The 20,303-nt window shown below is 59.8% G+C and overlaps 2 protein-coding genes and 2 pseudogenes across 2 annotated transcripts; all 4 read right to left on the bottom strand.

Annotated features, from left to right (window-relative positions):
- Nucleotides 1-567: 567 nt before the first annotated feature.
- LOC134433669 (zinc finger protein 239-like) lies at nt 568-2,267 on the bottom strand. The gene has a single exon (XM_063182436.1). It carries the CDS (start codon nt 2,187-2,189, stop codon nt 1,029-1,031), a length of 1,161 nt encoding a protein of 386 aa, XP_063038506.1. The 5' UTR covers nt 2,190-2,267; the 3' UTR covers nt 568-1,028.
- Nucleotides 2,268-4,616: 2,349 nt separating this feature from the next.
- LOC134433670 (zinc finger protein 850-like) lies at nt 4,617-14,327 on the bottom strand (annotated as a pseudogene).
- A 505-nt stretch (nt 14,328-14,832) lies between these two features.
- On the bottom strand, nt 14,833-16,381 carry LOC134433668 (zinc finger protein 239-like). Its single transcript, XM_063182435.1, has 2 exons — nt 16,280-16,381; nt 14,833-16,050 (listed from the first exon to the last, which is right to left on the bottom strand). The coding sequence occupies exon 2, from the start codon at nt 16,034-16,036 to the stop codon at nt 14,960-14,962; it is 1,077 nt and encodes a 358-aa protein (XP_063038505.1). The 5' UTR covers nt 16,037-16,050; nt 16,280-16,381; the 3' UTR covers nt 14,833-14,959.
- A 348-nt stretch (nt 16,382-16,729) lies between these two features.
- LOC134433666 (zinc finger protein 436-like) lies at nt 16,730-20,303 on the bottom strand (annotated as a pseudogene).

Raw genomic sequence — 20,303 nt, forward strand, 5'->3', positions numbered from 1 at the left:
GGCCGGGCTCCCTCCCTGCTCACCGGCGCGATTCGGGGGGCGATGATCCCACAGGTGGGGGCTGCGAATCCAGGCAGGGTCGACCGCGTGGATCCGGCCGCTCAGCCTTGATCCGCCTTTGTCCCTCCTCTCCCTCTTCCTCCCGCTCCTCCTCTTCCTTTCCCCCTCCCGCTCCTCAGCCTTATCTCCGCCTCCTTCTCCTCTTCCATCCCGCCCCTTCCATCCCTTCTCCTCCTCCTGCTCGCTAACCCCACCTCCTTCACCTCCTTCCATCGCTGCTCTCTCTCCGCCTTCATCCCTCCCCTTCCATCTCCGCTTGCCCTGCTCCTCTCCCCAAACCGGCTGGAACCGCGAGGGGAAAGGGGGCAGGGAAAGGGCGGGAACCGTGAGGGGAAAGGGGGCAGGGAAAGGGCGGGAACCGTGAGGGGAAAGGGGGCGGGGAAAGGGCGGGAACCGTGAGGGGAAAGGGGCGGGCTCAGGCCAAGGGCGGCAAGTGTCAGGGGACACGCTGGGACGCGGCACTCTGCGAAGAGAACTGCAACGGACTGAACAGGAACGGGAGAGAAATCAATAAGTCTGAAAGTTTTATTTGCACTCAAATACACCCCACACACCCAGCCCCACACAATCCCCATCCCAGCACTCTAATTGAGTTCCCAGTACTGTCAATCACCTCCCAACCCCATCTCAGCCTGCTGGCTGTGGAATCGAGAAAATTTAGTATGGCATTGCAGTCTTTCTCGGGAGGGATTGAGCATTCTCGGGTAAGACTGAGCTGTTTTCACTGGGATTTGAGTAGTTCTGAGGTGACAGATCCATCTCCCTTGTCTTTTGGTGTGCAAAGAAATGGAGAAGAGGAAAAAAATTAAGGTGAAATTAAAAGCAGAAACAGCAGGATGTGTTCCTAACATGGATAACAGGGAATGTGAGTGACCAGGGCTGTGCCCACAGTGCCTCCTCCAGTGGGGGATGGAGATGGAGCAGCGCATGAAGCTCTTTCCGCACTCGGGGCACTCGCAGGGCTCCACTCACCGGTGCCTACGTTGGTGTTGGGTCAAGTTAGAGCTGCTGGAGAAGCTCTTCCCACACTGGGGACACTCGTAGGGCCTCTCCCCTGTGTGGATGCGCCGGTGTCTGACGAGGGCGGAGTTGTACTTGAAACCCTTCCCACAGTCGGGGCAGCGGAAGGGCCTCTCCTCTGAGTGAATTCGATAGTGCAGGACGAGATCAGAGCTGGTCCGAAACCTCTTTCTGCATTTATCACACTCGTAGGGCCTCTCCCCAGTGTGGATGCGCCGGTGGGTGACGAGGGCGGAGTTGTACTTGAATCCCTTCCCGCAGTCGGGGCAGCGTAAGGGCCTCTCCTCTGAGTGAATCCGATAGTGCTGGAGGAGATGGGTGCTGGTCCGAAACCTCTTCCTGCACTGATCACACTCGTTCAGCGTCTCTCCAGTGTGGATGTGCTGGTGGGTGATGAGGTGGGAGTTGCGCTTGAATCCCTTCCCACACTCAGGGCATTGGAAAGGCCTCTCCTCTGTGTGACTCCGATAGTGCTTGAGGAGATCAGAGCTGGTCGGAAACGCTTTCCCACACTTGGAACACTCGTAGGGCTTCTCCCCTGTGTGGATCCTCTGGTGCACAATCAGGCTGGAGCCCACTGTGAAGCTCTTCCCACACTCCCCACACTCGTAGGGTTTCTCCCCAGTGTGTGTCCTCTGGTGCGTGATGAGATTGGAGTGGCGCCTGAAGCTCTTCCCACACTCCCCACACTCGTAGGGCCTCTCCCCAGTGTGAATCCTCTGATGCACGATCAGGGCGGAGTTCCACCTGAAGATCTTCCCACATTCCCCACACTCGTAGGGCCTCTCCCCAGTGTGAATCCTCTCGTGCTTTATCAGTTCGGAGTTCCTGCTGAAGCTCTTCCCACACTCCCCGCACGTGTGGGGCTTCTCCCCATCACGGAGCTGCTCACGGAGCACCAGCTCCGAGCTCTGGCTCCATCTCCGGCCGCCTTCCCGGCCCAGGCCGGCTCTTTCCCCCTCACATCCCCGCCGGCTGCGTTTGCAGCCCCTCCTCGTGCGGCATCTCCGCGCCTTTTCCTCCCCGTTGCCTTCCTGCGCCGTGGAGCCGCTCAAAACGGCCTCTGCCACCAGCTCCTGCCGCGGGCATTTGTCCTCCCTGCTCTCCATGCTCAGCTCCTGCTCTGGGGGAGGAAGGACAAGGACACCATGGGATTTGCCTCCGTGCCACAGCCGAGGGCAACGAGATCCCCCCAGGCCGTCCCCGGCAGGACGGCACCGGCACCCCCCGATGTCCCCCCGAGGGGCCTTTTCCGCTCAGCCTTGGACTTCTTCATTCTCCAAACATCCCCCCAAAAACCCAACCCAGGGACCCCCCGGGATATCCGGGCCGGGCTCCCCCTCCCTGCTCACCGGCGCGATGCGGGGGCGATGATCCCACAGGTGGGGGCTGCGAATCCAGGCAGGGTCGACCGCGTGGATCCGTCCGCTCAGCCTTGATCCGCCTTTGTCCCTCCTTTTCCTCTTCCTCCCGCTCCTCCTCTTCCTTCCAACCACCCCCTGCTCCTCCCCCGACCCCGCCTCCTCCTCCCCTTTCATCCCTGCCCTTCCCTCCCTCCTCCTCCTCCCCCAGCAGCAGCCGCACTCTCCGTGCCCCGTTCCCGCAGCCCTCGCAGCCCGTGGCAGGAGCGCGGATGGAGCCGGGACAGGTCGGGATGGACAGCGCGGGGCTCTCGGCTGCTCCCAGCCGCTGCGGGAGGGGTGAACCCGGCCCGGGCCAAAGGAGAGGCAAACTGGGCAAACTGGGGGCTGCACATCCAAACTGGGCCTTACTGGGCACCCTGCGTGGCCACTGCCAGCCCTTGGGGCTCCTCTCGGCACATCCGCCAGGGGGGAACGCACACAGGGCTGGGGCATCCCAGCAGTGGCAGCACTGCCAGGGACTGGGCTGCGCTGGGATCGTACTGGGAGTGACTGGGGCTGTACTGGTTCTGTACTGACATCATACTGGGGTCGCACTGTGAGTGACTGGGGCTGTACTGGTTCTGTACTGACACTGGGATTGTAGTGAGTTTGTACTGACATCATTCTGAGATCACACTGCCTTCCCAGGGCAAATTGTGATCGCTCTCATGGGGACTGGGATCATACTGGGGTCATACTGGGAGTGGCTACAGTCATACTGGGATTAGAGTGGCTGTGATTGGACCCTCAGTGGGGGTTACTGGGAGCTACCAGGCCCATGCTGGGAGCCAACTGGGGACTTAATTAGAGGAACTGGGAGCAACTGGGGTAAAAATGGGGGCAAGTGAACCACGCTGAGGTGACTGGGAGTGCCTGGCAATGACTGCCAGAATGTTCAGGGCAACTGGGATGTACTGGGAGGGCAGGAGACCATGGAGGTGGTGATTGGCACCAAACTGGGACTGACTGGGAAGGTGTTGGGGGTACTGAGAACACGCTGGGGGCAAGTGGGAGTGACTGGGCCATTGCTGGGAGAGACTGGAGTCACACTGGGAGTGCCTAGGACTATGCCAGGGACAACTGGGAGGACGGAGAACACACAGGATGAAAGTGGGAGGAAGTGGGAGCAACGGGGACCATGCTGGGAGAAAATGGCATCATCCTAGGGAAGCAAAGGGAGGGACTGACCTCGTCTGAGAGTGACTGGGATCAGGCAGGGAGGCAGGGCAAGTGACCAGGATGATACTGGGAGTGCACAGGCCCATACTGGGAATGACCAGGCTATTGCTGGGATTGCCCAGGAAACTGGAAGCACACGGGGGAGCAACTGGGCTCATAGTGGGAGCAGCCACTGCAGACCCCGGATGTCCCCCCGAGGGCCATTTGCGGCTCGGCTTTGGAGCCCTGCCAGCTGCGAACATCCCCCCCGAAACAAACCCCAAAGCCAGGCAGCCCCCGGGATATTTGGGCCGCGCTCCCCCTCCCCAGGAACCTGCGGGATGTGGGGCGATGCTTCTGGGGCTGTGGCACTTTGAGGGAGCGCCTGGGGCACGAGATGCTCCCTCTCCTCTTCTGCTGCGGCAGCTGCTCGGCCTCTTCCTCCCTCCCTCCTCCTCCACCCCCGTTCCCTATGGCCGAACCGTGAGAGGAAAGGGGGCAGGGAAAGGGCGGAATCGTGAGGGGAAAAGTGGGCAGGGAAAGGGCGGGAACCGTGAGGGGAAAGGGGGCAGAGAAAGGGCGGAAACCGTGAGGGGGAAAGGGGGACAGGGAAAGGGCGGGAACCGTGAGGGGGAACGGGTCAAGGAAATGGCGAAACCGTGAGGGGAAAGGGGACCGGGAAATGGAGGAACCGTGAGGGGGAAAGGGAGCAGGGAAAGGGCGGGAACCGTGAGGGGAAAGGGGCGGGGAAAGGGCGGAACCGTGAGGGGAAAGGGGGCAGGGAAAGGGCGGAAACGTGAGGGGAAAGGGGACCGGGAAATGGCGGAACCGTGAGGGGGAAAGGGGGCAGGGAAAGGGGGGGAACCGTGAGGTGAAAGGGGCGGGCTCAGGCCAAGGGCGGCAACTGTGAGGAGACGCTCTGGGAGGCGGCACTCTGCGAACAGAACTGCAACGGAATCAACATGAACGGGAAAGAAATCTGTAAGTCTCAGAGTTTTATTTGCTATCAAATACATCCCACACGCCCAGCCCCACAAAATTCCAAGCCCAGCGCTCTAATTGAGATCCCACTACTGTAAATCACAGCCTGGCTGTAGAATCGAGGAAGATTTGTATGGCATGGAGTTTTTCTCAGGAGGGATTGAGCATTCTGGGGCAAGATGAGCTGTTTTCACTGGGATTTGAGTCGTTTTGAGGTGACAGACTAATGTCTCTTGGCTTCTGGAGTGCAAAGAGATCGAGAAGAGAAAAAAATTAAGGTGATATTAAATGGAGAACAGCCAGCCGTGTTCGCAGCATGGATCACAGGGAATGTGAGTGACCAGGGCTGTGCCCACAGTGCCTCCTCCAGCGGGGGATGGAGCTGGAGCAGCGCACGAAGCTCTGCCCGCACTCAGGGCACTCGCAGGGCTTCCCTCACCGGTGCCTACGTTGGTGTTGGGTCAAGTTAGAGCTGCAGTAGAAGCTCTTCCCACACTGGGGACACTCGTAGGGCCTCTCCCCTGTGTGGATGCGCCGGTGCCTGACGAGGTGGGAGTTGTGCTTGAATCCCTTCCCACAGTCGGGGCAGCGGAAGGGCCTCTCCTCTGAATGAATCCGATAGTGCTGGAGGAGATGAGAGCTGGTCCGAAACCTCTTCCTGCATTTATCACACTCGTAGGGCCTGTCCCCTGTGTGGATGCGCCGGTGGCTGATGAGGGTGGAGTCGTACTTGAATCCCTTCCCACACTCAGGGCATTGGAAGGGCCTCTCCTCTGAGTGAATGCGATAGTGCTGGAGGAGATGGCCGCTGGTCCGACACCTCTTCCTGCATTTATCACACTCGTAGGGCGTCTCTCTAGTGTGGATGTGCTGGTGGGTGATGAGGTGGGAGTTGCGCTTGAATCCCTTCCCACACTCAGGGCATTGGAAAGGCCTCTCCTCTCTGTGACTCTGATAGTGCTTGAGGAGATCAGAGCTGGTCTGAAAAGCCTTCCCACACTTGGAACACTCGTAGGGCCTCTCCCCAGTGTGCATCCTCTGGTGCACAATCAGGTTGGAGCCCACTGTGAAGCTCTTCCCACACTCCCCACACTCGTAGGGCTTCTCCCCAGTGTGTGTCCTCTGGTGCGTGATGAGATTGGAGTGGCGCCTGAAGCTCTTCCCACACTCCCCACACTCGTAGGGCTTCTCCCCAGTGTGAATCCTCTGGTGCCTGATCAGTTCGCTGTTCCACCTGAAGCTCTTCCCACACTCCATGCAGCTGTGGGGCTTCTCCCCATCACGGAGCACCAGCTCCGAGCTCTGGCTCCATCTCCGGCCGCCTTCCCGGCCCAGGCCGGCTCTTTCCCCCTCACATCCCCGCCGGCTGCGTTTGCAGCCCCTCCTCGTGCGCCATCTCCGCGCCTTTTCCTCCCCGTTGCCTTCCTGTGCCGTGGAGCCGCTCAAAACGGCCTCTGCCACCAGCTCCTGCCGCGGGCATTTGTCCTCCCTGCTCTCCATGCTCAGCTCCTGCTCTGGGGGAGGAAGGACAAGGACACCATGGGATTTGCCTCCGTGCCACAGCCGAGGGCAACGAGATCCCCCCAGGCCGTCCCCGGCAGGACGGCACCGGCACCCCCCGATGTCCCCCCGAGGGGCCTTTTCCGCTCAGCCTTGGACTTCTTCATTCTCCAAACATCCCCCCAAAAACCCAACCCAGGGACCCCCCGGGATATCCGGGCCGGGCTCCCTCCCTGCTCACCGGCGCGATTCGGGGGGCGATGATCCCACAGGTGGGGGCTGCGAATCCAGGCAGGGTCGACCGCGTGGATCCGTCCGCTCAGCCTTGATCCGCCTTTGTCCCTCCTCTCCCTCTTCCTCCCGCTCCTCAGCCTTATCTCCGCCTCCTTCTCCTCTTCCATCCCGCCCCTTCCATCCCTTCTCCTCCTCCTGCTCGCTAACCCCACCTCCTTCACCTCCTTCCATCGCTGCTCTCTCTCCGCCTTCATCCCTCCCCTTCCATCTCCCCTAGCCCTGCTCCTCTCCCCAAACCGGCTGGAACCGCGAGGGGAAAGGGGGCAGGGAAAGGGCGGGAACCGTGAGGGGAAAGGGGGCGGGGAAAGGGCGGGAACCGTGAGGGGAAAGGGGCGGGCTCAGGCCAAGGGCGGCAAGTGTCAGGGGACACGCTGGGACGCGGCACTCTGCGAAGAGAACTGCAACGGACTGAACAGGAACGGGAGAGAAATCAATAAGTCTGAAAGTTTTATTTGCACTCAAATACACCCCACACACCCAGCCCCACACAATCCCCATCCCAGCACTCTAATTGAGTTCCCAGTACTGTCAATCACCTCCCAACCCCATCTCAGCCTGCTGGCTGTGGAATCGAGAAAATTTAGTATGGCATTGCAGTCTTTCTCGGGAGGGATTGAGCATTCTCGGGTAAGACTGAGCTGTTTTCACTGGGATTTGAGTAGTTCTGAGGTGACAGATCCATCTCCCTTGTCTTTTGGTGTGCAAAGAAATGGAGAAGAGGAAAAAAATTAAGGTGAAATTAAAAGCAGAAACAGCAGGATGTGTTCCTAACATGGATAACAGGGAATGTGAGTGACCAGGGCTGTGCCCACAGTGCCTCCTCCAGTGGGGGATGGAGATGGAGCAGCGCACGAAGCTCTTTCCGCACTCAGGGCACTCGCAGGGCTCCACTCACCGGTGCCTACGTTGGTGTTGGGTCAAGTTAGAGCTGCTGGAGAAGCTCTTCCCACACTGGGGACACTCGTAGGGCCTCTCCCCTGTGTGGATGCGCCGGTGTCTGACGAGGGCGGAGTTGTACTTGAAACCCTTCCCACAGTCGGGGCAGCGGAAGGGCCTCTCCTCTGAGTGAATTCGATAGTGCAGGACGAGATCAGAGCTGGTCCGAAACCTCTTTCTGCATTTATCACACTCGTAGGGCCTCTCCCCAGTGTGGATGCGCCGGTGGGTGACGAGGGCGGAGTTGTACTTGAATCCCTTCCCGCAGTCGGGGCAGCGTAAGGGCCTCTCCTCTGAGTGAATCCGATAGTGCTGGAGGAGATGGGTGCTGGTCCGAAACCTCTTCCTGCACTGATCACACTCGTTCAGCGTCTCTCCAGTGTGGATGTGCTGGTGGGTGATGAGGTGGGAGTTGCGCTTGAATCCCTTCCCACACTCAGGGCATTGGAAAGGCCTCTCCTCTGTGTGACTCCGATAGTGCTTGAGGAGATCAGAGCTGGTCGGAAACGCCTTCCCACACTTGGAACACTCGTAGGGCTTCTCCCCTGTGTGGATCCTCTGGTGCACAATCAGGCTGGAGCCCACTGTGAAGCTCTTCCCACACTCCCCACACTCGTAGGGTTTCTCCCCAGTGTGTGTCCTCTGGTGCGTGATGAGATTGGAGTGGCGCCTGAAGCTCTTCCCACACTCCCCACACTCGTAGGGCTTCTCCCCAGTGTGAATCCTCTGGTGCACGATCAGGGCGGAGTTCCACCTGAAGATCTTCCCACATTCCCCACACTCGTAGGGCCTCTCCCCAGTGTGAATCCTCTCGTGCTTTATCAGTTCGGAGTTCCTGCTGAAGCTCTTCCCACACTCCCCGCACGTGTGGGGCTTCTCCCCATCACGGAGCTGCTCACGGAGCACCAGCTCCGAGCTCTGGCTCCATCTCCGGCCGCCTTCCCGGCCCAGGCCGGCTCTTTCCCCCTCACATCCCCGCCGGCTGCGTTTGCAGCCCCTCCTCGTGCGGCATCTCCGCGCCTTTTCCTCCCCGTTGCCTTCCTGCGCCGTGGAGCCGCTCAAAACGGCCTCTGCCACCAGCTCCTGCCGCGGGCATTTGTCCTCCCTGCTCTCCATGCTCAGCTCCTGCTCTGGGGGAGGAAGGACAAGGACACCATGGGATTTGCCTCCGTGCCACAGCCGAGGGCAACGAGATCCCCCCAGGCCGTCCCCGGCAGGACGGCACCGCCACCCCCCGATGTCCCCCCGAGGGGCCTTTTCCGCTCAGCCTTGGACTTCTTCATTCTCCAAACATCCCCCCAAAAACCCAACCCAGGGACCCCCCGGGATATCCGGGCCGGGCCCCCTCCCTGCTCACCGGCGCGATGCGGGGGGCGATGATCCCACAGGTGGGGGCTGCGAATCCAGGCAGGGTCGACCGCGTGGATCCGTCCGCTCAGCCTTGATCCGCCTTTGTCCCTCCTCTTCCTCTTCCTCCCGCTCCTCCTCTTCCTCCCAACCACCCCCTGCTCCTCCCCCGACCCCGCCTCCTCCTCCTCCCCTTTCATCCCTGCCCTTCCCTCCCTCCTCCTCCTCCCCAGCAGCAGCCGCGCTCTCCGTGCCCCGTTCCCGCAGCCCTCGCAGCCCGTGGCAGGAGCGCGGATGGAGGCGGGACAGGTCGGGATGGACAGCGCGGGGCTCTCGGCTGCTCCCAGCCGCTGCGGGAGGGGTGAACCCGGCCCGGGCCAAAGGAGAGGCAAACTGGGCAAACTGGGGGCTGTCCATCCAAACTGGGCCTTGCTGGGGACTCTGCCTGGCCACTGCCAGCCCTTGGGGCTCCTCTCGGCACATCCGCCAGGGGGGAACGCACACAGGGCTGGGGCATCCCAGCAGTGGCAGCACTGCCAGGGACTGGGCTGGACTGGGATCGTACTGGGAGTGGCTGGGGCTGTACTGGTTCTGTACTGACATCATACTGGGGTCGTACTGGGAATGACTGGTTCTGTACTGACACTGGGATTGTAGTGAGTTTGTACTGACATCATTCTGAGATCACACTGCCTTCCCAGGGCAAATTGTGATCGCTCTCATGGGGACTGGGATCATACTGGGGTCATACTGGGAGTGGCTACAGTCATACTGGGATTAGAGTGGCTGTGATTGGACCCTCAGTGGGGATTACTGGGAGCTACCAGGCCCATGCTGGGAGCCAACTGGGGACTTAATTAGAGGAACTGGGAGCAACTGGGGTAAAAATGGGGGCAAGTGAACCACGCTGAGGTGACTGGGAGTGCCTGGCAATGACTGCCAGAATGTTCAGGGCAACTGGGATGTACTGGGAGGGTTGGAGACCATGCAGGTGGTGATTGGCACCAAACTGGGCCTGACTGGGAAGGTGTTGGGGGAACTGGGAACACGCTGGGGGCAAGTGGGAGTGACTGGGCCATTGCTGAGAGAGACTGGAGTCACACTGGGAGTGCCTAGGACTATGCCAGGGACAACTGGGAGGACGGAGAACACACAGGATGAAAGTGGGAGGAACTGGGAGCAACGGGGACCATGCTGGGAGAAAATGGCATCATCCTAGGGAAGCAAAGGGAGGGACTGACCTCGTCTGAGAGTGACTGGGATCAGGCAGGGAGGCAGGGCAAGTGACCAGGATGATACTGGGAGTGCACAGGCCCATACTGGGAATGACCAGGCTATTGCTGGGATTGCCCAGGAAACTGGAAGCACACGGGGGAGCAACTGGGCTCATAGTGGGAGCAGCCACTGCAGACCCCGGGACCCCGGATGTCCCCCCGAGGGCCATTTGCGGCTCGGCTTTGGAGCCCTGCCAGCTGCGAACATCCCCCCCGAAACAAACCCCAAAGCCAGGCAGCCCCCGGGATATTTGGGCCGCGCTCCCCCTCCCCAGGAACCTGCGGGATGTGGGGCGATGCTTCTGAGGCTGTGGCACTTTGAGGGAGCGCCTGGGGCACGAGATGCTCCCTCTCCTCTTCTGCTGCGGCAGCTGCTCGGCCTCTTCCTCCCTCCCTCCTCCTCCACCCCCGATCCCGATGGCCGAACCGTGAGGGGAAAGGGGGCAGGGAAAGGGCGGAACCGTGAGGGGAAAGTGGGCAGGGAAAGGGCGGGAACCGTGAGGGGAAAGGGGGCAGGGAAAGGGCGGGAACCGTGAGGGGAAAGTGGGCAGAGAAAGGGCGGAACCGTGAGGGGGAAAGGGGGCAGGGAAAGGGCGGAACCGTGAGGGGAAAGGCGGCAGGGAAAGGGCGGGAACCGTGAGGGGAATTGGGGCAGGGAAAGGGCGGGAACCGTGAGGGGAAAGGGGGCAGGGAAAGGGCGGAACCGTGAGGGGAAAGGCGGCAGGGAAAGGGCGGGAACCGTGAGGGGAAAGGGGGCAGGGAAAGGGCGGAACCGTGGGGGGAAAGGGCGGGAACCGTGAGGGGAAAGGGCGGGAACCGTGAGGGGAAAGGGGCGGAAACCGTGAGGGGAAAGGGGGCAGGGAAAGGGCGGGAATCATGAGGGGAAAGGGGCGGGCTCAGGACAAGGTCGGCAACTGTGAGGGGACGCTCTGGGAGGCGGCACTCTGCGAACAGAACTGCAACGGACTGAACATGAACGGGAGAGAAATCTGTCAGTCTGAGAGTTTAATTTGTTATCAAATGCATCCCACACGCCCAGCCCCACACTGTCCCCATCCCACCGCTCAAAATTGGGATGGAGCTTCTCTCAGTCTTCTTCCACCACTATCTCACCCTGGTGGGTGTGGAATCATGTGAGTCCTGTGTGGGATTGAGGTTTTTTGAGGTGGGTTTGCGCACTTTTAGTGTAAGACTGAGCTTTTTTCACTGGAATCTCAGTCGTTTTGATGTGACAGATGTAACTAAATCGGCTTTTGGAATGCAAAGAGATTGACAAGTGAAAGAAATTAAGAAGAAACCAAAAGTAGAAGCAGGCAGATATGTTCCCAGCATCGATCACAGGGAATGTGAGCGACCAGGGCTGTGCCCAAAGTGCCTCCTCCAGTGGGGGATGGAGGTGGAGCAGCGCACGAAGCTCTTCCTGCACTCAGGGCACTCGCAGGGCTTCCCTTACCCGTGCCTGTTGCGTACTGGATCAAGGCAGGCAACCTGGTTCTGAGGATCAGCATGACGGCCCACTCTCCAGGGCCGTTCGGGCCAATGACACACGCAGACACCAATGTGGTGGACGGTCAAAAGGCGTTTATTACTTCTTCTCATGGGGTCTTATAGTCTAAGGGGTCTAACGTCAAAAGGGGGTTTGTCCTTCTTATCTATGGTTAGTAGGGAATGGAAAAGTACTGGGCAAGGAGTGGAAAGTTGCTGACTTTACTGTTAGTGGGGCCACATTCCTATTGTTAGTGGGGCCACATTGCTATGTTAGTTTCTTATCTATGAGTAACAGAGGGTCTTATCTACGGGAAACAGAGGGTCCTGGCTTTCCGTAACATCGCGACAACTTGCGCAGTGCCTTTCCCTGACTACCACAGGTGCCTCCTTTGGTGTTGGGTCAAGTAAGAGCGTGTGGAGAAGCTCTTCCCACACTGGGGACACTCGTAGGGCCTCTCCCCTGTGTGGATGCGCCGGTGTCTGACGAGGGTGCAGTTGTACTTGAATCCCTTCCCGCAGTCGGGGCAGCGGAAGGGCCTCTCCTCTGAGTGAATCCGATAGTGCTGGAGGAGATGAGTACTGGTCTGAAACCTCTTCCTGCATTTATCACACTCGTAGGGCCTCTCCCCTGTGTGAATGCGCCGGTGGATGATGAGGGTGGAGTTCATCTTGAATCCCTTCCCACACTCACAGCATTGGAAGGGCCTCTCCTCTGTGTGGGTCTGAAAGTGCTGGAGGAGATCAGACCGGGTCTGAAACGCCTTCCCACACTTGGAACACTTGTAGGGCCTCTCCCCAGTGTGGATCCTCTGGTGCCTGATCAGGCCGCAGCTCTGGCTGAAGCTCTTCCCACACTCCCCACACTCGTAGGGCCGTTCCCCAGTATGGATCCTCTGGTGCAGGATCAGTAGGGAGTTCCGAATGAAACACTTCCCACATTGCCCACACTCATAGGGCTTCTCCCCAGTGTGAGTCCTCTGGTGCCTGATCAGGCTGGACCTGTAGTTGAAGCTCTTCCCACACTCCCCACACTCGTAGGGGCTCTCCCCTGTGTGAATGCGCCGGTGTTTGATGAGGGTGGAGTTCATCTTGAATCCCTTCCCACACTCACAGCATTGGAAGGGCCTCTCCTCTGTGTGGGTCTGAAAGTGCTGGAGGAGATCAGACCGGGTCTGAAACGCCTTCCCACACTTGGAACACTCGTAGGGCCTCTCCCCAGTGTGGATCCTCTGGTGCCTGATCAGGCCGCAGCTCTGGCTGAAGCTCTTCCCACACTCCCCACACTCGTAGGGCCGTTCCCCAGTATGGATTCTCTGGTGCAGGATCAGTAGGGAGTTCCGAATGAAACACTTCCCACACTCCCCACACTCGTAGGGCTTCTCCCCAGTGTGAGTCCTCTGGTGCCTGATCAGGCTGGACCTGTAGTTGAAGCTCTTCCCACACTCCCCACATTCGTAGGGGCTCTCCCCAGTGTGAATCCTCTGGTGCTCGATCAGTTGGGAGTTCCTGCTGAAGCTCTTCCCACACTCCCCACACTCGTAGGGCTTCTCCCCACTGTGGATCCTCTGGTGCCTGATCAGTTCCCAGTTCCACCTGAAGCTCTTCCCACACTCCCCGCACCTGTGGGTCTTCTCCCCATCACGGAGCTGCTCACGGGGCACCAGCTCCGAGCTCTGGCTCCATCTCCGGCCGCCTTCCCGGCCCAGGCCGGCTCTTTCCCCCTCACATCCCCGCCGGCTGCGTTTGCAGCCCCTCCTCGTGCGCCATCTCCGCGCCTTTTCCTCCCCGTTGCCTTCCTGCGCCGTGGAGCCGCTCAAAACGGCCTCTGCCACCAGCTCCTGCCGCGGGCATTTGTCCTCCCTGCTCTCCATGCTCAGCTCCTGCTCTGGGGGAGGAAGGACAAGGACACCATGGGATTTGCCTCCGTGCCACAGCCGAGGGCAACGAGATCCCCCCAGGCCGTCCCGGGCAGGACGGCACCGCCACCCCCCGATGTCCCCCCGAGGGGCCTTTTCCGCTCAGCCTTGGACTTCTTCATTCTCCAAACATCCCCCCAAAAACCCAACCCAGGGACCCCCCGGGATATCCGGGCCGGGCTCCCCCTCCCTGCTCACCGGCGCGATTCGGGGGGCGATGATCCCACAGGTGGGGGCCGAAGCCATTTATTATAATGAACAATAGTTTCTGAGAAATAAAAGAATTAAAAGACACTCAAAAGTATATCAAGGGAATCGCAGAAGTTAATAAATAACCTAAAATACACTATCAGGAAGAACTTTGACCAGATATTTAGATAAGGTAATCTAAAATACACCCACAAAAGAAACTCTGGAATTAGAATATTTGAAGAAACAAAAGTGGAAGCCAATAAGTTAAAGTGACCTGCCAAGCCGTTAGAATCAAGCCAAGTACAACAGTAACTTCAGCCAAGCCATGGAAAAACATGCCAAGGTTAACAGGAAGAAGTCCAAATTAGGAAAATCTTAAAATTTAACTAAGGAAGACCAAGAATTCCCGGTAGACTCCGCCTGCCTATGAATATGCATGTAATAAACGATGTAATCCTTGTTTAAAATTGTATAAAAACCCGCTTTTGCTGTACATAATTTAGAAATCCATTTTGTGATTTCTCCGACGCGTCGCAATAAAATACCTCTTGCTTATCTGACTTAGGCTGAGTCTCTTAAGCAGTTATTCTCGCCTTTTGGGGCAAAATTCGGCATCAGGGCTGCGAATTCAGGCAGGGTCGACCGCGTGGATCCGTCCGCTGAGCTTTGATCCTCCTTTGTCCCTCCTCTTCCTCTTCCTCCCGCTCCTCCTCCTCCATCCGCCCTCCCTCTCTTCAGCGTTATCTCCGCCGCCTTCTCGTCTTCCATCCCGCCCCTTCCATCCCTTCTCCTCCTTCTCCTACCCAACCACGCCTTCTTCTCCTGCCATTGCTGCTCTCTCTCCGCCTTCATCCCTCCCCTTCCATCTCCCCTAGCCCTGCTCCTCTCCCCTAATCGGGTGGAATCGTGAGGGGAAAGGGGGCGGGGAAAGGGCGGGAACCGTGAGGGGAAAGGGGGCGGGGAAAGGGCGGGAACCGTGAGGGGAAAGGGGGCGGGGAAAGGGCGGGAACCGTGAGGGGAAAGGGGGCGGGGAAAGGGCGGGAACCGTGAGGGGAAAGGGGGCGGGGAAAGGGCGGAACCGTGAGGGGAAAGGGGGCGGGGAAAGGGCGGGAACCGTGAGGGGAAAGGGGGCGGGGAAAGGGCGGGAACCGTGAGGGGAAAGGGGCGGGCTCAGGCCAAGGGCGGCAACTGTGAGCGGACGCTCTGGGAGGCGGCACTGTGCGAACAGAACTGCAACGGACTGATCATGAACGGGAAAGAAAGTTGTAAGTCGCAGAATTTTATTTGCTGTAAAATCCATCATTCTCAGCCATCGCATACCAATCCACAACCCTGAGATTGAGCAGCGCACGACTCTCTTCCCGAACTCGGGGAACTCGCAGGGCTTCCCTTAGTGGTGCCTATGTTGGTGTCGGGTCAAGGTAGACCTCTGTGAGAAGCTCTTCCCACACTGCGGACACTCGTAGGGCCTCTCGCCAGTGTGGATACGCTGGTGCCTGACAAGGTTGGAGTCGTACTTGAAACCCTTCCCGCAGTCGGGGCATTGGAAATGTCTATCCTCTCTGTGAATCCGACAGTGCTGGAGCAGATTGGAGCTGCTATTAAAGCCCTTCCCACACTGGGGACACCTGTAGCGCCTCTCCCCAGTGTGGATGTGCCGGTGCCTGACGAGGCTGGAATTCTGCTTGAATCCCTTCCCGCAGTCGGGGCATTGGAAAGGTCTCTCCTCTCTGTGAATCCGATAGTGCTGGAGGAGATGGGAGCTGCGACTAAAGCCCTTCCCACACTTGGAACACGCGTAGGGCCTCTCCCCTGTGTGGATGCGCCGGTGGGTGATGAGGTGGGAGTTGTGCTTGAATCCCTTCCCACACTCAGGGCATTGGAAGGGCCTCTCCTCTCTGTGAAACCAATAGTGCTGGAAGAGATCATAGCTGGTCATAAACCCCTTCCCACATTTGGAACACTCGAAGGGCCTCTCCCCAGTGTGCATCCTCTGGTGCCTGATCAGATGGCTGCGCTGGCTGAAGCTCTTCCCACACTCCCCACACTCGAACGGCCTCTCCCCAGTGTGGGTCCTCTGGTGCATGATAAAATGGTTGCGCTGCCTGAAGCTCTTCCCACACTCCCCACACTCGTAGGGCTTCTCCCCAGTGTGGATCCTATGGTGCACGATCAGTTCGGAATTCCTGCTGAAGCTCTTCCCACACTCCCCGCACGTGTGGGGCTTCTCCCCATCACGGAGCTGCTCACGGAGCACCAGCTCCGAGCTCTGGCTCCATCTCCGGCCGCCTTCCCGGCCCAGGCCGGCTCTTTCCCCCTCACATCCCCGCCGGCTGCGTTTGCAGCCCCTCCTCGTGCGGCATCTCCGCGCCTTTTCCTCCCCGTTGCCTTCCTGCGCCGTGGAGCCGCTCAAAACGGCCTCTGCCACCAGCTCCTGCCGCGGGCATTTGTCCTCCCTGCTCTCCATGCTCAGCTCCTGCTCTGGGGGAGGAAGGACAAGGACACCATGGGATTTGCCTCCGTGCCACAGCCGAGGGCAACGAGATCCCATCAGGGCGTCCCCGGCAGGACGGCACCGCCACCCCCCGATGTCCCCCCGAGGGGCCTTTTCCGCTCAGCCTTGGACTTCTTCATTCTCCAAACATCCCCCCAAAAACCCAACCCAGGGACCCCCCGGGATATCCGGGCCGGGCTCCCCCTCCCTGCTCACCGGCCCGATGCGGGGGGCGATGATCCCACAGGTGGGGGCTGCGAATCCAGGCAGGGTCGACCGCGTGGATCCGTCCGCTCAGCCGTGATCCGCCTTTGTCCCTCCTCTTCCTCTTCCTCCCGCTCCTCAGCGTTATCTCCGCCTCCTTCTCCACTTCCATCCCGCCCCTTCCATCCCTTCTCCTCCTCCTGCTCCCTAACCCCACCTTTTTCTCCTCCTTCCATCGCTGCTCTCTCTCCGCCTTCATGCCCGAACCGGCTGGAACCGTGAGGGGAAAGGGGGCAGGGAAAGGGCGGGACCGTGAGGGGAAAGGGGCGGGGAAAAGGCGGGAGCCGTGAGGGGAAAGGGGCGGGCTCAGGCCAAGGGCGGCAACTGTGAGGGGACGCTCTGGGAGGCGGCACTCTGCAAACAGAACTCCAACGGTCTGAACATGAACGGGAGAGAAATCAGTAAGTCTGAGAGTTTTATTTCGTATCAAATACACCCCACACAACCCGCCCCACAGAATCCCGATCGCAGCCCTCAAAACTGAGTTCCCACTTCTCCCAATCTCTTCTTAACCCCATCTCAGCCGTGTCAGTGGCTGTGGAATCAGGTGAATTTGTGAAGAGGTAGCGTTTTTTAATGTGAGAGAAAGCCCCTTTGATGTGGACCTGAGTCCTTTTCGCGTAAGATTGAGCTGATTTCATTGCATTTGAGTAGATTTGTTGTCACAGCTACACCCCTTTTGACTGCTGGACTGCACAGAGAGGGAAAAAAGGAAAAAATTAACGCCAACCGAAATGTTTAAGCACCGAGTTGTGTTCCCAGCAGTATCAAAGGGAATGTGAGTGACGAGGGCTGTGCCCATAGTGCCTCCTCCAGTGGGGGATGGAGCCTGAGCAGGGCACGAAGCTCTTCCCGCACTTGGGGCACTCGCAGGGCTTCCCTTAGTGGTGCCTCCGTTGGTGTCGGGTCAAGGTAGAGCTCTGTGAGAAGCTCTTCCCACACTGGGGACACTCGTAGGGCCTCTCCCCTGTGTGGATGCGCCGGTGGGTGATGAGGTTGGAGTTCTGCTTGAATCCCTTCCCACAGTCGGGGCAGCGGAAGGGCCTCTCCTCTGAGTGAATGCGATAGTGCTGGAGGAGAAGAGAGCTGGTCCGAAACCTCTTCCTGCATTTATCACACTCATAGGGCCTCTCCCCTGTGTGGATGCGCTGGTGGGTGACGAGGTGGGAGTTCCCCCTGAATCCCTTCTCACACTCAGGGCATTGGAAGGGCCTCTCCTCTGTGTGACTCTGATAGTGGCGGAAGAGATCGGATCTGGTCAAAAACCTCTTCCCACACTTGGAACACTCGAAGGGCCTCTCCCCAGTGTGGGTCCTCTGGTGCGTGATGAGATTGCTGAGCTGGCTGAAGCTCTTCCCACATTCCACACACTCGTAGGGCTTCTCCCCAGTGTGGGTCCTCTGGTGCCTGATCAGATCGGCGCGCTGGCTGAAGCTCTTCCCACACTCCCCACACTCGTAGGGCTTCTCCCCAGTGTGAATCCTCAGGTGCTGGATCAGTTCGTAGTTCCACCTGAAGCTCTTCCCACACTCCCCGCACGTGTGGGGCTTCTCCCCATCACGGAGCTGCTCACGGAGCACCAGCTCCGAGCTCTGGCTCCATCTCCGGCCGCCTTCCCGGCCCAGGCCGGCTCTTTCCCCCTCACATCCCCGCCGGCTGCGTTTGCAGCCCCTCCTCGTGCGGCATCTCCGCGCCTTTTCCTCCCCGTTGCCTTCCTGCGCCGTGGAGCCGCTCAAAACGGCCTCTGCCACCAGCTCCTGCCGCGGGCATTTGTCCTCCCTGCTCTCCATGCTCAGCTCCTGCTCTGGGGGAGGAAGGACAAGGACACCATGGGATTTGCCTCCGTGCCACAGCCGAGGGCAACGAGATCCCCCCAGGGCGTCCCGGCAGGACGGCACCGCCACCCCCCGATGTCCCCCCGAGGGGCCTTTTCCGCTCAGCCTTGGACTTCTTCATTCTCCAAACATCCCCCCAAAAACCCAACCCAGGGACCCCCCGGGATATCCGGGCCGGGCTCCCCCTCCCTGCTCACCGGCGCGATGCGGGGGGCGATGATCCCACAGGTGGGGGCTGCGAATCCAGGCAGGGTCGACCGCGTGGATCCGTCCGCTCAGCCTTGATCCGCCTTTGTCCCTCCTCTTCCACTTCCTCCCGCTCCTGCTCTTCCATCTCCCCTCCCGCTCCTCAGCGTTATCTCCGCCTCCTTCTCCTCTTCCATCCCGCCCCTTCCATCCCTTCTCCTCCCCCTGCTCCCTAACCCCACCTTTTTTTTCTCTTCCCTTCGCTGCTTTCTCTCTGCCTTCATCCCTCCCCTTCCATCTCCCCTAGCCCTGCTCCTCTCCCCGAACCGGGTGGAACCGTGAGGGGAAAGGGGGCAGGGAAAGGACGGGAACCGTGAGGGGAAAGGGGCGGGGAAAGGGCGGGACCGTGAGGGGAAAGGGGGCGGGGAAAGGGCGGGAACCGTGAGGGGAAAGGGGGCGGGGAAAGGGCGGGAACCGTGAGGGGAAAGGGGGCGGGGAAAGGGCGGAACCGTGAGGGGAAAGGGGCGGGCTCAGGCCACGGGCAGCAACTGCGAGGGGACGCTCTGGGAGGCGGCACTCTGCGAACAGAACTGCGACGGACTGAACATGAACGGGAGAGAAAGTTGTAAGTTCCAGAGTTTTATTTATTGTCAAATATCTCATGCTCAGATAGCCCATAACAATCCACATCCGTGAGGTTGAGCAGCGCACGAAGCTCTGCCCGCACTCGGGGCACGCGTGGGTCTTCCTTCACTGGTGCCTTCGTTGGTGTCGGGTCAAATTAGAGCTCTGTGAGAAGCTCTTCCCACACTGGGGACACTCGTAGGGCTTCTCCCCAGTGTGGGTGCGCCGGTGTTTGATGAGGGTGCAATTGTGCCTGAATTCCTTCCCACACTCAGGGCATTGGAATGGCCTCTCGTCTGTGTGACACTGAAAGTGACGGAGGAGAGAGAAGCTGGTCTGAAACCTCTTCCCACACACGGAACACTCGAAGGCCCGTTCCCCGGTGTGGATCACCTGATGCTGGATTAGGTGGCAGCTCCGGGTGAAGCTCTGCCCGCACTCCCTACAGATATAGGGCCGTTCCCCAGTGTGGCTCCTCTGGTGGTTGATCAAGTCGCAGTTCCACCTGAAGCTCTTCCCACACTCTGCACACTCAAAGGGTCTCTCCCCGGTGTGGCTCCTCTTGTGGCTGATCAGGTCGCAGTTCCACCTGAAGCTCTTCCCACACTCCCCACACTCGTAGGGCTTCTCCCCACTGTGGATCCTTTGGTGCTTGCTCATGCTGGAGCTGCTTCTGAAGCTCTTCCCACACTCCCCGCACGTGTGGGGCTTCTCCCCATCACGGAGCTGCTCACGGAGCACCAGCTCCGAGCTCTGGCTCCATCTCCGGCCGCCTTCCCGGCCCAGGCCGGCTCTTTCCCCCTCACATCCCCGCCGGCTGCGTTTGCAGCCCCTCCTCGTGCGGCCTCTCCGCGCCTTTTCCTCCCCGTTGCCTTCCTGCGCCGTGGAGCCGCTCAAAACGGCCTCTGCCACCAGCTCCTGCCGCGGGCATTTGTCCTCCCTGCTCTCCATGCTCAGCTCCTGCTCTGGGGGAGGAAGGACAAGGACACCATGGGATTTGCCTCCGTGCCACAGCCGAGGGCAACGAGATCCCCCCAGGCCGTCCCCGGCAGAACGGCACCGCCACCCCCCGATGTCCCCCCGAGGGGCCTTTTCCGCTCAGCCTTGGACTTCTTCATTCTCCAAACATCCCCCCAAAAACCCAACCCAGGGACCCCCCGAGATATCCGGGCCGGGCTCCCCCTCCCTGCTCACCGGCCCGATGGGGCGGGGGGCGATGATCCCACAGGTGGGGGCTGCCAATTCAGGGACGGCTCCAGACCGTGGATCCGTCCGCTCAGCCGTGATCCGCCTTTGTCCCTCCTCTTCCTCTTCCTCCCGCTCCTCCTCTC

This window comes from Melospiza melodia, unplaced genomic scaffold (assembly GCF_035770615.1).
Source record: "Melospiza melodia melodia isolate bMelMel2 unplaced genomic scaffold, bMelMel2.pri scaffold_233, whole genome shotgun sequence".
Classification (NCBI taxonomy): domain Eukaryota; kingdom Metazoa; phylum Chordata; class Aves; order Passeriformes; family Passerellidae; genus Melospiza; species Melospiza melodia.

Bases quoted from the DNA above. Each gene is read 5' to 3' on its own strand.
- LOC134433669 (XM_063182436.1), bottom strand. From the start codon at position 2,189: ATGGAGAGCAGGGAGGACAAATGCCCGCGGCAGGAGCTGGTGGCAGAG.
- LOC134433668 (XM_063182435.1), bottom strand. From the start codon at position 16,036: ATGGAGAGCAGGGAGGACAAATGCCCGCGGCAGGAGCTGGTGGCAGAG.